The 15,552-nt window shown below is 37.6% G+C and overlaps 2 protein-coding genes across 27 annotated transcripts; one reads left to right on the plus strand and one right to left on the minus strand.

The window, feature by feature from the left end:
• Positions 1-1,393: 1,393 nt before the first annotated feature.
• LOC133715394 (uncharacterized) lies at positions 1,394-7,421 on the plus strand. 26 transcript variants are annotated; one of them, XM_062141882.1, is made up of 11 exons: positions 1,404-1,714; positions 2,805-2,947; positions 3,026-3,229; positions 3,330-3,549; positions 3,839-4,524; positions 4,658-4,711; positions 5,054-5,149; positions 6,110-6,275; positions 6,487-6,542; positions 7,008-7,078; positions 7,205-7,421. In XM_062141882.1, the coding sequence occupies exons 5-10, from the start codon at positions 4,435-4,437 to the stop codon at positions 7,047-7,049; spliced, it is 504 nt and encodes a 167-aa protein (XP_061997866.1). In that variant the 5' UTR covers positions 1,404-1,714; positions 2,805-2,947; positions 3,026-3,229; positions 3,330-3,549; positions 3,839-4,434; the 3' UTR covers positions 7,050-7,078; positions 7,205-7,421. The 26 variants fall into 26 exon arrangements, 1 of the variants encoding a protein (XP_061997866.1); XR_009849049.1 differs by lacking the exons at positions 7,008-7,078; positions 7,205-7,421 and adding exons at positions 2,070-2,134; positions 2,331-2,371 and having other exon boundaries at positions 1,395-1,714; positions 3,839-6,275; positions 6,487-6,999; XR_009849051.1 differs by lacking the exons at positions 7,008-7,078; positions 7,205-7,421 and adding exons at positions 2,070-2,134; positions 2,331-2,350 and having other exon boundaries at positions 1,395-1,714; positions 3,839-6,275; positions 6,487-6,999.
• A 297-nt stretch (positions 7,422-7,718) lies between these two features.
• Positions 7,719-11,571, minus strand: LOC133715393 (ferric reduction oxidase 2-like). The gene is made up of 8 exons (XM_062141881.1): positions 11,361-11,571; positions 11,165-11,267; positions 10,872-11,069; positions 10,355-10,589; positions 9,527-9,854; positions 9,068-9,311; positions 8,188-8,885; positions 7,719-8,005 (listed from the first exon to the last, which is right to left on the minus strand). Exons 1-8 carry the CDS (start codon positions 11,569-11,571, stop codon positions 7,866-7,868), a joined length of 2,157 nt encoding a protein of 718 aa, XP_061997865.1. The 3' UTR covers positions 7,719-7,865.
• Positions 11,572-15,552: the final 3,981 nt, after the last annotated feature.

Below are 15,552 nucleotides of genomic sequence, written 5' to 3' on the forward strand. Positions count from 1 at the left end.
GTACTTTTCAGAGTCGGCGCTGCTTCACCGTTGAGCAAAACAGTCGTCGGAGAAGGTATGTGTCTCAGAATGTGGCCGCCGGAGATTGATAATTCTCTATTTCGGAGTAGGTTTGAGCAGTTTTTTGAGGTTTGAATTTCCGAAGTAATGTGGAGAAGACGAAACAATAGTGCCGTTTTAGTTTACCTCTCACAAATCGCCAGAGAAAACTGACGGTGGCAGTTTTGTAATTAAATTGAAGTACAGTGGTAGAACGTGAACATGTGACCTTAATTATCATCGGGACATTTGTGCTGTTTGAATTATAATAAGGCACTTCAAAATGACCTTTTTTTTTTATCATTTTCCCATAATTTTATGTAAGTATAGCAATAATAAATAATATATACACATGAAACATACACTGATACACCCATGATGTTTCGTAGATTATTAGAATATATACACCAAGTCTATTTTAGAATATAAGCAATATTGTACTTATCCACACCACACATGCTTCGCACCACCTCTATCTATATCTCTATCTATGAGCAGTAAACGCTCTCTCTCTCTCTCTCTCTCTCTCTCTCTCTGGGCTTCATCAAAACTCCCACAGTTTTCTGAAAATCAAAACTCAGTGCCATGATTCTATCAAACTCATCTGTAATCGTCTCTCGCCGCTAATCCTCTCATAAAACTAAACAGTCAGATGAATCACCAAATCTCATTTAACCATGAACACAGCTTTGATTGTTTTCTGGGTTTTCATTCAATTCCAAATTTGATTTCTCTTCATTAGTTACCGAATCGCTCAATTTTGCTTGATTGGTATAATTCAATTCAAATCCAAATCCGCCTAGCCCAGCCGCCCAGTGCCTTGCTCAACCGCCTATGCACCTAATTGCTTGCCTAAGCCGCCTAGGCAACCGCCCAAACCCTAGTCCGCCTACCCCCACCGATTTAGCATTACTCGGGGCGGAGACCCGCCGCCCAGCGCCTAGGCGCTGCCTATGCGGCCGCCCAGAACACTGGTGTTAACTACTTAACTTCATCAAGAAATTTGCAGTACTCTTTGTGAACACCGAAAATAAAGATTTAAAACAAAAAAAAATTCATTATTTCTTCATTGCTCGCAGTTGTTAACTTACTAATCTTTTGACATGGATTGAAATAGATAAACATTGAAACTAAAAGAGAAAATTGAAGAATAAAAGTAAATCAGATTATAATTTTTTTAGAAAAATATAATATATTTTAGTTTTATTATCGGTATAAATTAGAGATTTTCGTTAAAAAATTTCTCTGTTTATTTGGATATGTCATATAATGATATTTTTGGAAAAAAAAAAAGGTTAGATAAGTAAATTTAATATTGAAATTAAAATGTAGAGTGTAGTGAGCAAATAAAGTGAACAAAGAAATTGGTAGGGTGATAATAGCCACACCATTTATTTTGCATTAAGTAATTGTTCCAGATTCATTTAAAGAAAAAAAAAAAGTACTAATAAACGAAAACGACATTCATAGCGGAGTCGTTTATATTTTTTTTGGTTAGAGTACAGAAAAATGGTGGAACCGTGGAACTAATATTTTTGGTTCCCAACTCCCATGGAAACCAAATATTTGCTTCTCTGACATCCATTCACCTGAAAAATGGGTGAAGATCATATATTTCAAGGTCATCAATGGCTTACTGATTGTTGTGACTCTTGCGCTGGGGAGCTCTTCCCAGGTGTGCTTTTAGTCTGTGAATGCATGTGATTAATTTGTGTTGTTTATGCTTTTTGTGTTTTCTGTTGAGATGGGTATTTGTAGTTACTGTGAATTTTCTGGGAATTATGGAGCTTTATGATATAATGGGCAGTCCAATATTGGGTTCTGCTCCTTTCTGTTTCTTAAAGATGGGTTTTTTAAGGTTTGGGGCAATGTTGAATGTGTAAATGTGAATGAAATACTGTGACTTTGGCGGGTATTGTAACTAGGCATAGTGGTATGTGTATATGTGTGAGTTTTGTTTGGTGTGGTTCATGTATATTAGGGGTTTGACATTTGTTTCGTTTTTTGTGTTTGTTGGGCTGGTGGGATAGAGCATAGAGTGAGACTGGGGAAGTACATGAGGGATGCGGATTCACTTAGAGAGAGGCGAGAATTTGTAAGTGTAATACTAATTTCGCGTTGTAATCTTGGTTTTACAGGCACTTCATACTGACTCGAATCTGCATAGGCTTCTTTTCGCTTTGCATTGATGTATGTTTGCTTGTTTTTATGCATGGGCAAATACTGTTATGTGCTACTTCAACTGCCCATGATGACTGGTGGCTCCTCCATGTTCATCAATACGTGTGCAGTACTGCAGTTACAGGCATTTGTGAGTGATGAAAGGAAAAAGGTGCTTCGTGCATATTTTAGTATGCCAGTGTGCATGTACACCATCCAAGAAGACATGAACTTAAAACAGTTTAACTGATCAATGACAATTCTGTCATGAACTTCAACTTGGTTATAAAGTCTTGAAGGTGCTCTAAAAGTACCATGTATGTTTGATTTGCTTGATATGATTGGCAAAACAATGTTTCACAAGTGCGCTGTACTTTGTCTTTAATTTACGAGTTTCTTGTGGATTTATACTTTATTTTATTTTTTCCACATTAAGCTCTAAAATGCATTTACCTCTGGTTACACATACCTGCCAAAGTCACAATAAGCTTAATGTGGTAATTCCAACGGACTAAATTCTGGTAGAAAACAGTTAATAATTTGATTGTGTCGTAGGTTCCAGAATTGAACTTGCATGACAGATGACCTGCCTTTTACCTTTTCAGATCCTCAATGGAAGACACTGGACCTGTCAGTTGCATTGCATGGACGTCTGATAATTCTGCTTTTGCAGTCGGGTGGAAGTTAAGAGGACTTACATTTTGGTCTATCTCTGGTTGTCGTTTGATTTCAACAATCCGTCAAATAGGTTTGAGTTCAGTATCTTCTCTGGTGGTTAAGCCAATCAACGAATGTAAATATGAACCTTTGATCCTCGTTGATGCAGTGGGATGAATATGGATACAGGCTCTATGCTATTGAAGAACGATCGTTGGAGAGTATTCTTGGATTTTTATTCGGTAAATGTTGCCTTAATAGAGGAGTTTCAGGCATGACATATGTCCGGCAAGTGATATATGGTGATGATCGGTTGCTTGTTGTTTTGTCTGAAGATACTGATGAACTTAAGATGCTACATCTTAACCTTCCAGTTATGCCTTCAAATCACATGCTCGATATATTATATCATCTTGTGTTTAATAAATTGGATGAAAAAAATGTCTGATGAGAGTTCTTTTTCTTTGGTTCAGGTTTCTTATATCTCACAAAATTGGTCAGTTCAGCATGTAGCGGCTAGCAAGGATGGAATGTACTTGGCAATTGCTGATCTCCATGGGTTAATCATGTACAACACGATTCAAGAAGTGGTGTATTTGGAGACATTACTCAGGAACAGAAGATTCAGAGCAACGTTTTGTTATGGGTGAGGAAGATTGTTGCTGTCTGCAACTACATTGATTCTACTAACACGTGAGCTAGCTATCCTTATTTTTATTCTTCTGTATGGTATAGTCTCCCAAATAATTTTGGGTCTTCATCTTTCCTACTATGTTTTAGTGGTAAATTTCCTAGCTACCCATGCTCGATAGGCCCTTCCTTCTCAATTATGCTACCATCACGTGTCTTAGGTTTATCTGCAGTTCTGTTTGTGTTCATCTATTTGTTCTTTAAGTATGAAGGAGTTTCATTTGTAGGTTTTAATTAAGTGGAACACCGTATTTAACTACTGTTTATAATGGTCAAATGTTTGTGTTTGCAGATATGAATTGCTTTTCTATCCAAGATATCACCTTGATCAGAGCTCACTACTTTGCTGAAAGTGATTGCTTGCGAAACCAATGGTCATCGATGTCTATCAAGATTATATACTAGTCACATATCGCCCATTTGATGTACACATATTCCATGTGAAATTATTTGGTGAGTTGACGCCTTTCACTACTCCAAATTTAGAGGTAAATTAATATTTCTTAAATATTTTTTTATAGTTTTATATTATTGGTTATTTACTTATTTATTTTTTCTATTAGCAGATAGGCTGTATATGATGATTTCATTTGCACATAAATAAAACTAATGTAATGAAATTAATTCTTCATACATTTTTAAGTGATAAAATGACAAACAGCTTTCTACAGTATGAGAACTCTCAATCAGTCAATCATGACTGCAAAGAGCCATCCTGCAGCCATACGTTTTGTTCCAGATCAGCTTCCGAGAGATCACATTTCAGATAATCATATGTCTAACTCAGATCCTTTACTAAAAGAGCCTGCAAGCTATGTGCTCTTCCAAAATGGTTTATTTAGATCTTAATATTTGTAGTGATAACTGCAGACACATGACTCTTAATAGATGTTTGGGTTACATGTGGTCAATCAGAGGAAAAATCAAATCTTATTGAGAAAAATTTCATGGTTAGATTATGGCCACCGCGGAATGCAGGTAATTAACTGCTGAGGTTTCATATCACGGCTTTGATGTCATGTCAAAGTTTGTTATTGCTTATTTATGAGCTCTATCAACAGCAATTTGTACTTGTCTGATATTTATTCTGGTTGGAAGTTTATTTTTACAGGTTTGGTATCCATCTCTGGGTGTTGACCCTTTTATGCAGGAGGATTTCTTGCAGGTATGCTTGTATTTAAGAGAGAATGTATATGATGTGGCTTTTTGAAAGATTGTATGGACTAGAGATGTGAATTTTTGTATAACATGTTCCTCTCATTATCAATTTTTCATTTATGATGATAAGCATATAATTCTTTTTTTTCTTTTGGCCTTCATTCAAAGGCTTTATATTTGGACTTCTCTCGTTCTTAGATATTTTAAGCAAAGATTATTTTGCCTCTGTTTAACAGAGATATTGGTCTTTAGTTCTGATTGGATGTAGCTTAATGGAGCTTGAATTTGATTGTGAGGTATACCCTCTGGGACTTCTTCCAAAGCTGGGGTTGTTGTCGGTGTTTTACAGAGAATGTCATTTTCAGCCTGCAGAGAGTTTCCATTTTTTGAGCCAACACCTCAAGCTCAAACTATATTACATTGTCTTCTAAGGCACCTTATTCAGGTAATAGTTGCCTTTTTACTTTTGATTTGGGGCGGGGGTTACATATCATATAGAAAACTTGATATTCTGAATTCACATAGGCTTCTTTTCTGACCTCAAACTTTGCCCTTCGTTTGCTTTTTCTGGTCAAAAGTGGCTTAATCACAAGTACTTCATTGTATAAAGTCATAATCTGCACATGGGATCTATATTATTTAAAAAAACCATCTTCGCCAACCAGCAGAAAAAAACCATCTATATTATTCAATTATCAGCAGAAAAACCTCATTTCTCTCATTGTATGGAGTGGCTTCTGTTTACTGTATTTGATCGGACATATCCAGGTAAACTTAATTAGGGAAAGCTAAATCATATCACATGTATAAGGGCTTGAGCACCAATTTTGTTTTCAGAGTAATTATTGTCCATTAATTATCGGTAAAAGCTTTCATTGAACCAAAAATTTATGCTGATCTACTTTGCATTTGGTTTCCTAAGTAAACCATCTAATGGCTATAAATTCTGCTTGATCGAATAGACTTGTAACACTGGATCCTCTCAACCCTCAGTTGGTAGGAACCATGAACAAGAACAGGTTAGGTGGTATGGCTATTGTTAATAGTTTACTGTTGTTATTGATTTTATGGGCATGTTTAGATGCTTGCCTCACACTTCCATCAATTGCTTTTTGAAGAAACTGTAGGACCGTGCAAGGTTTTAACTTGGTAAAAGGAAATGATTGAATGATTGAGGAATGAATTCTTCTAGTTGAATGAGTGAGATGCAATTGGTTCATATAAGGTGTTTTGGAGTCTGGGGTACCTGAGTGTGCCATGGTGTCCTTTACTAATCTAGTAATGTAATCTGGATAAACTGTGCAATATGTTTGTGTTTTTGCCATATGGTAAAGTTAAAAATGATTAATTCTATCTTTTCCTGTTCATCCATATGTTTCTGGTCACTTAATATAATTATTTTCAGGCAAAGTGCTCTGTGCTTAACTATGCAAAGAATTCCTCTCTTTCAGAGAAGACTACGATATTCTTAGAAATTTTCTGGAGTATTTTGATGTGGTTGTCAGTGTTGCAAGAAAAACTGATGGTCGACATTGGGCGGATTTGTGCACTGCTGCTGGGTGATCAACAGAGTATATTTCTTTACTTTTCTCGTTTATTCTCTTCTTCACCTTTCATTCTTAAATAATTTTCTGCATGTTATGGTCTGTGAACCATATAATTTTGATTTTGCATCAAGGATGAGGTTTCTCAGTTATTTGTGTAGGTTTCTGCGGTTTCACATATGCTGCCAGCCTTTTAATCTTAAAATTGTGACCTCTTTATTCCTTTGTTGAATTTCAGGTTCTTTGAGGAATGCTTCCAATGTAGGGCCCCGCACTGCTGTGTGCTATACACTTGTAAGATAGTGATCGAGTAATTGTGGTTCGGTTTTGTTTCTTTTTCCTTGTTTGTTGACATAAGGTTTCCCTCACTAGGAGAATTACTTCTAATTTTTCTCATTATAAATAAGAATGTTGTACACTTTTGTTATAAGGGGGATTATAAGTGGGATTTCAGTTTAGTGTAACAACCAATATTTCTTTGGATACATTTCTCTAATAAGAAGCTTTTCCAGTGAATTGCATATGCCTCTATGGTACTTCGTGCAGTGTGATTAACACATTTCTTGGAAGAGGTGCACTTGTTGAAATTGAGAAATACAATATTTTGTCCTAATGTCTGGTTACAAGGCTGTGTGGATACAAACCCATTTTCTTTTGATGACTACTGCAAAAAAGCTTCCAATTTGTGCTGGTGAATAGAGATTACACAATGGCTAACCACTTTTTGTTAATTAAATTACATTGTTTTGAATGCCCCAGGTGATTCCTAATCTTGAAGGTCCTGCTGTCAGTCATCAGTAGTTCAGTACTGTGCTTTGCGTTTAATACAGGTAGGCATATTTTAGTTGGTTACCATTTTGAAATTATTCTCTTTTACTGAGTATGTGCAGGCTCAATTCTTATTCTTTTCCTTATCTCAAGAGATTTTACTAACAAGTGTTGTCAACTCTATGCAGGCAATACTGGACAAATGTTTATATCAACTTGCTGGGAAGCTGGTATGTCATTGGAAATTTCATGTCTTAATTTAGTTGCAGCAACAAAAGCTAAATATGAACAAGAATCAACAGATTCAGACAAACAAGCTCTATCATCTCCCAGATTCTTGGGTTATTTCGGTTTTCGTTCTAGTAATAGAAAACAGTCCTTGGATAAGAGGTTGATTTGAACGAATGGATTATGAAATTGACGACGATGAGGACATTGGCATAATTGGATAAGAGGTTGATTTGAACGAATGGATTATGAAATTGACAACGATGAGGACATTGGCATAATTGGATAGAGTTGGTGACAATCAGGTAACAGTTAAGGTGTGTTTTAGCTATTAAACCTTGAAATAACCAGGAAAGTTGAAGCATTTTAGCATTGAAGGGCCATAGAACTCTCTTCAGTTGCAATTATCTGAACTTGTTATTTTCACTATGAAAGCTACATCCTACAACGAAGGAAGACCAAAAATTAAAAGAACCCGAACATTTCCACTTGCAATTTATTGTTCTACTGCCAATTATACAATTGAGATTAAGTCAACCGCTAAACAACAAGAAGAGACGAACAACATGTGCTAGAAAAACATCACAAATTTACCCAGAAACTCGTTCACAGACCGGTCAGTCACCAGCTAAAGCTGATGGACTCAAAATGCATATTTTCTGACAAACCAGATGAACAAATGGTTGCAACCTCATGCCTCATCTTCTTCGGTCCGCTAGCAAGAACCCCAACACTTGATCCTTTGAACTCGAGTAGAATCCCTGCAAGAAAATCAAACATGGTTTTTAGCTCGGAGACAACCAACAAAGAATGAAAAATGCATCATTTTTTACATATAACGAGTCTTGCTTGTCAAAAATTACGTAGTGTTATTAAATCACATTCTTATCTCGACAATTGAATCAAATTTTGGCGCTAACACTAATGTTCTTAAATGACTTACTCTTGAGGTCAGGTCTTTGACCATAGTGCACATTGGTTGCTTGGACAAGAGACTGTTGAGGAAGGCTTTCCAACTCTCTTTCTGCATTATAAACCTCCGAACCCCTTGGTGATGAGGCTTCTATGAGCTGAACCTGCTTTAACTCCTTGGCATTACTTCTCTTGTTCCACAACACTGCTGCACTAGCTGTTGCAGCTATGGAGATACATATAGCCAACATATTAAACAGAGCCCTCAAAGGAAACGAAAAAATCTTATAGGAACTGTGCTCGATCGGATAAATGTAGTATCTGGTGATGATACCAATCAAGATGAGGAACATCATGAAGGAAGATGCTATGATGAGGCCAAGCCAGAGCCAGTGGTTTGCGCCCAAAACGGCTGAAACGGGTTCATCAGTTGCAAGGGGTTTGAACCATATGGCTCTGAGGTTCATTGAGTAATCCTTCGGCTTTGTGTCTCTAGTCACATATGCCTCAATTTGTATCTGGAGATTGGAAATGTCATATGGTGTGGTGGTAGACATTGGTAGAATCAGGTCTAGCATTGTGAGGTCTGAAGAGTGTTTGAATGCACAGATTAAGGTCACTTTCGGAAGCTTGCATTGGAAGGCCGTGGACATAAAAATTAGCTCGCGGATTATGGATATGAAAGGGGTAATGCCACTGCCTCCACTCACCAATACAAGATTGTCATGCCTGCAAAAAGATATCACTCGGTTAATGCTCGCTGTTAGATATTGTGTAGATCAAATGTGACTATCTCACAACGTCAATAAGTCGAGTATACTAATTGAGATATAGCTCATTTTGGTAATCAAGTTGTGGATAATATCGATGAAATAATTCGAACTTTATGCAAGTGTTGTTATCTTGCAAACCTTAGAAAATGAGTTGCATCAGGTCCATAAGGCCCTTCAACTGCCGCCTCAATCCGATCACTTGTAGAAGGCGATGAAAGGACTTGGTAAAGCTTCCTGGTCCAACTTCCTTCACCTTTGATGACGACACTGATCTTCTCTGGCTCCAAATTACTGTTTGAAGTAACAGTGAAAGGATGCCATTGCAGCTTGGAAATACTAGGCACATTTATGAACATGACGCTTGTTGGATTGTATTTCAACCCTATATGAGAGACAAGAAACATCATGTACTCATAATGAACCATAATCACTTCTAAGTTCTAATAAACATTGATTTTAACAATCATGTTCTCTTGTCAGACAATTTAAATCTATACCGCACATTCATACAACAGTCTACTTGCTGAATGGTTTGCAGTGTCTGATAAGAGAACATAAGAACATAAACAATACTTGAAAATGTTAACAAGTACGTACCGGGACTCTTGGTGAAGTTGAGTTCTAAAGATTCACCCGGCAAGACTCGGGCAGAGACCAAACGCGCTCTTCTCCTGGATTGCAAGAATCGTAGGTAACGATCAACCAGGAAGAGGAAGAAGCCAGGGAGCATAATGCCAGCATAGGAGACGCCAACATGAAAGATGAAGAAGACCATGAAGAGGATGTAAAGGTAGTGTGTGTAGAAGAAGAGCTCAAACATTTTGCGCCTAATGCGAGGGATTGTAGTCATCCACATGGCAAGTCCAGAGAGCAAAGCTAGCTCTCCAGCTATGTTTGATATGCCAGTTTTCTCCCATTTTATCATCTGCATCGAAACATACACGCAACAAATTAACAAGTTTACGTAAAAAGAATATAACTAAAGTTGAAAATTTTAAGATTTTAGGTAAATATCTAATCATGTCGTCATGTTTGATACTTACATATCATGATGCTTTTCCCCTTTAATTTTAAGGATTTTTTTTTTTTTCATTTTTGCCTTTTCTTTTTGTAACAAGCTTATGAGTTAAGAATAGCATTTGATATATAACAATTTAGGTTTCTTCTTTTTGGTAGAACAAAATACACTTTATTTATTTATTTTTATTTTTTTCAATATAAGTGACAACTTAAATTGAAGGAAGCCAAAAGCAACAAATGCATTTAATTTCTGAAAAACAGAACAAGTGCGTCTTCTTCAAAAAGGTAAAGTGGAATTATAACTTCTAATTTAATAGCTCATAATCCAAAAATAAACATACGAGTATAAAGTTATTCGATTGATACGAAATTTCAAATTAATTAGTTACTTATATTATTAGTTACCTGAAACATCTGATCCGTGACAGCCCAATAGATGATGTAACAAATTCCATGAGCTGTGAAGAGCACCATGACTATATTTCCTAGCCATATATGGTACTTGATGCTAGCCTCAGAGGTGAGGCCAAACAGAGGCAAAATCGACGAGCCACGAGCAACCGGAAAGAAGAGAAGTGCAAGGCATATGTTACCCAAAAGCCCTAGCCTCAATGATGCACTCCCCAATTTAGCTTCCCATCTGCCAAAACCACACCACCAAACACGAAATTTTGAAATATAAGTTGTCAATCTTAACTTTAAGCATAGATTGTCTGAAGCGTATTCATTATCAATTTTTTCTGGGTCAGTTTTGTGTTTACAAAACATTGTTTTATACATTTTGAATATTGTAATATAAATCAACAACAGCACAATTTTAGAAAAAAAAAAAACATATATAATATCAATATTAGATCAAAAACACAACAGAAGATCCAGACCCATTACGGGAGCAATTTTGTAGTTTGTTATAGACTCTTACACTTTTTCATGGCTCTTTGCCGCGGATAGTGATGTGATTTTGTCAAAACCGTTGGTCAAGTACGTGGAGAAAGACCAAATTAGGAGTGCAATAAACATGATGAAGAAGGTGAGTTCTATCCCAGAAACAATGCCTAGAGGACCTTTCACCAGCATGGGCTGTTTCCATACAGCTAAACGGTTAGTTTTGCCGTCACTGCTGAAAGTAGTCAAAGTTAAATAAACGTTACAATTGAGTCGTCAATCACTATTAGGCAATATAGTATCAAGCTATAAGAGTTTGAATATATTCACCTTTCTATTTTATAATCATTCAACTTCTTTCCCAGATGGAGATACACACACCCCATCACAGCAATGAACATAATGGGCAATGTGAATACCAGAAGATTTGCACCTGCAGGAACAAACATACACAATTCAGTCTTCTTCTAAGAAATTAAAGCATGCAGAAAACAGTATGCTTATGCTTTCGATTAGATTAGAATACCTTGTGAACCAAAATAGGTACTTGAATTGGCCTTGGCTCGGATTCGAGGCATCCATATCTGCTTATATGTGTTTGTGGGCATCATGACATAGAGCAAAACACACCCTCCAAACACCACCAACACTAAGAACAGCCTTATCGCTGTCCGTACCTTTCTGATTCCTTCATGGGACGGAGGTGATGAGCTTCTGACCACCACATTTGAATCCATATCTCTCTCTGTTTTTTCCTCTGAGAGAGGGCTTTTCGGGAGCTCACCCTGAGACTTGAAGGAGGGAATGAATATATTGTATACTAATTGTGTTGCTCGATTATCTTCACCTAGTAACTCCGATGAAAGTAACCTGAAACTAAAGAGAGAAACTCTTCGGATGGTTAAGACACTTCTGTGGTCCCGGTCAAGGACCTTTCGACCATTAAGTTAGTGATGTGTTCTATTAAAGAGAGTAGCTTAGATTGGTATGAATAACGTCTCCTCATGGCGCTATGAGACTAAGGCCTTTGTAAACTAGGAGTCCTTGTGCCAAATTGACATCCAAGAATCCAATTAATGTCAAGTAAACCGCCTAGGTTTAGATATCCTAAACCGATAGGTTTGGTTCACCTATCTCTTTGGGAGAAAGACTTCTAAGAGATTTCTCATCCTAGACCAGCCCGATGGGGCACCACAAGCCAAGTTCCGTGTCGAGCAGGGCCCTACGGATCATATTTGTATTTCATATCTCATGAAAGATTCACGGCCTCATGTCGGAGTCTTTACAGATCAACCTGTTAAGTCGGGAGCAGATCGAGTCCCTAGGATTTAATGCTTACGTGAAGTAACATATTGTATACAACATTCTTGTCACAATAATCAGTTATCCGTAGGGTTGGGATCGGGCCGAGCCCGTGTAAAATTTGGTGGGCCCGGGTTATGACTCTTTTTCTGCGGGCCAGGCTCAATTAATGATTTTTAATTTTTGGGACCGAGTCGAGTTGGGCCCGGACCGATTTTTACGGGCCGGGTTTTTGGGCCCAACAGGCTGATTAAGGGAGGAAAAAAAAAAACACCTTGCTCTGTTGAAATTTCACATTTTCACAAGATCAGTACCATTGATGAACATGTCAAAGCAAATGATTCATCACAATTCAAGGCAAACCAAATGAATAAATCCACCTGCTGAACAAGTTTCAAATTCCAACATAAGTACATAACAACTCAACAAATCCCAGCAAATTCAAGCAAGTGATTCATCACAATTCAAGGCAAACCAAATGAATAAATCCACCTGCTGAACAAGTTTCAAATTCCAACATAAGTATATAACAACTCAACAAATCCCAGCAACATAAGTAAACAAGTTCATAAATAAACAACAAAGCAAGGAGGCAGCTCCTTCACATGGATCCAGCACTCCAGCTCCAGCAGCTTCATTTCAGTTCCATCCTAGCAATGATTGAAAGATGCATATAGCCTTAATGAGCTTGGACAGAAGCATTGTTCCCTGCAATTCAAGAACATGACCAGCAGCAACTCAAAAACGTGACTTGCAGCAATTCACAAACATGACCAGCAATTTAAAAACTTTCAACACTAACCTTGGTCTGCCACAGCAGTTTTCTAGCTTGCATTTTTTTTTGAAGCCTTTGCAGCCTTGTCTCCACTTTGTTTGTCTACAAATTCTGTGGAAAAATGTACAGAGTTAATGACATTACAAACATTGAAAAAACTGAAAACAAAGAAAAGAATTAAAAAAGATATGCAAACCATTACATGTACCTATCTCAGCTTGCTCATAAAATTCCATTTCTTCAATTGACAGATAATATTCAATCGAAGATGCATCTTCCTCCTTGATCCAATTCTGCAAGCATATCAATGCTTCAACAGACTTTGGAGTCAATGAACTCCTGTAGGGATCAATAACCCTTTTCCCTGTGCTAAAACAGCTCTCCGATGCCACTGTCGATACTTGAATTGCGAGAACATCCCTTGCAAGAGCTTGTAGGTTTGGATATTTCCCACCATTGAGCTTCCACCACAACAATAAATTGAATTCAGCATTCTTTGGAGGCAACTCAATAGGATCTAAGAGGTACCTATCCACCTCACTCTCAACAACCGCTTCACAACTGTCTTGAAGCTCTTTCTCCCAATCAGCAAGCATTTCAGCCATCTTGCCTGTCATTGTTCTTGATGTCGAGGAGCTGCAGCCACTACTTTGAACAGGTTCTTTGTTGCTTTTTTTCTGGGAAGTAGAGGAGCTTGCATACAAATCTGTCAAGCTCACCAAAAGATCCTTGAGCTGCCTGCTCTTCTCCTTCATAGAGCATGTATCATAATCTAGATACTTCACTAACACATGTTCAAAGTTTCTAAGTTTGTATCGAGGGTCCAAAACTAACGCCACTAGAAGGAGCTGATTTAAATCTTCAAGGGCACCAAAGTACTTCTTGAATTTGGACTTCATTTTCACTGCCATACTAACCAAAACTTTCTCTACTTCACTGCCCTCAGCCATTTCAGGCCTTACAAACAGAGAATCTATCTCTCCCTCTATAGTCACAATCTGATGAAATGCCATATGAGCAGTGGGCTTTGTCGTTGCGCTGATCTTGAGGGTTACATCGTAGAATACCTTCAAAAACTGCACAAATACTGCTGCCCTCTCCCAATCACTGTCATTTGGTGGCCCAATCCTCTTCCTACGCTTCTTGTTCTTGTCCTCTTCCCTAACTTCTTCATTGTCCTCAACAATATCATCATCCTCATCGAAATAACTATAGAATTTTTGCTCTTCTTCTTCTGCCATCCTCAACTCTAGGGCTGTATTTAACATCAAAAAGGTGCTGTTCCATCTAGTTGGAACATCAAGCACATATATTTTCTTGCTTTCCGGTACTTCTTTTTCTACACACTGCTTAAAATCATCCAACCTCGACGGAGAACTCCGCACATACTTCACAGCATTTCTTATTGCAGCCACCGACCTATCTAAAATGGTCAAACCTGATCTCACAATCAGGTTTAAAACATGAGCAAGGCATCTGACATGCAAATGCTTGCCTCCCAAAAAAGGGGGAGTAGCCCAATTGCCCATCTTCTTCCTCAAATAATCTATCGCCACCTTATTCGCCGATGCATTATCCACACTCATAGTCAAAACCTTATCAATCTTCCACTGAACCAAACATGCTTCTAAAAGTTTTCCTATGCTTATGCCTTGGTGGTTGGGAATGACACAAAAGTTTAGAATTCTTTTGTGCATTCTCCAGCCACTATCAATAAAGTGTGCCGTCACAACCATGTAATTCACATTTTGAACCGATGTCCATGTATCGGTTGTGAGTGAGACTCTGTGATTAGCTAATTCTAACCTCAGTTTTTCTTTTTGTGCTTCATACATTTCAAAAAACCTATTGACAATTACTTTCCTACAAGGAATTGTCCACTGAGGCACAGCCACTGAACAAAAATGCTTAAATCCAGCTTTCTCAACTTGAGAAAATGGAAGCTCATCCAATACAATCATCTTACAACAAGCTGTTATACAAGCATCAGGACACCATTTCCTCATAGCTAAAGATGCATTTTTTGTTTGATCACTAGTTAAAACATGCTGGTCTAATTCCATCCTAGGAGGATACTTCTTGCATACTTTCTCAATGTGACGACTAAGTGTACTAGTACCATTAAAACTAGAATCACCAGCAAGTTCAGTAAAGCAATAAACACACTTAGCTCGTACTTCATGGCCAACTTTTACCTGCTTTCCATCAACGGTATTGTAAATCGGCTTCTCAAATTTTTCGAAGTGTTCCCAGACCCAACTCCTTGAACTTGGCTTCAATGGCCTCACTTTTTTCTTCTCTACCCGCTTTCTCTTAATCTTCTGTGATGTTGGAGGCTGCTTTTCTTCTTTTCCTTCTCCTTCAGATGCTGTCACAATTTCTTTCCCCATCCTCGAATCATCAGTGGCCATATTCAGAGTATGACACTATGAATCGACTGAAGCTGAGAAAAAAAAAATATTCAAAACAATTAAGTACCAAAATCAACTAGCAGAACTATTAAGTACCAAAATCAATCTCTTCAAAATCAATCAAAACTATTAACAGAAAGTACCAAAATTATGATAACAGACCAAATCACCAAAATTGTTTTCTTCTTTTCCTCGCAGACCTTCCTCGCAGACAATCTTCTCACTGCCAT

Source organism: Rosa rugosa, chromosome 6 (genome assembly GCF_958449725.1).
Source record: "Rosa rugosa chromosome 6, drRosRugo1.1, whole genome shotgun sequence".
Classification (NCBI taxonomy): Eukaryota; Viridiplantae; Streptophyta; class Magnoliopsida; order Rosales; family Rosaceae; genus Rosa; species Rosa rugosa.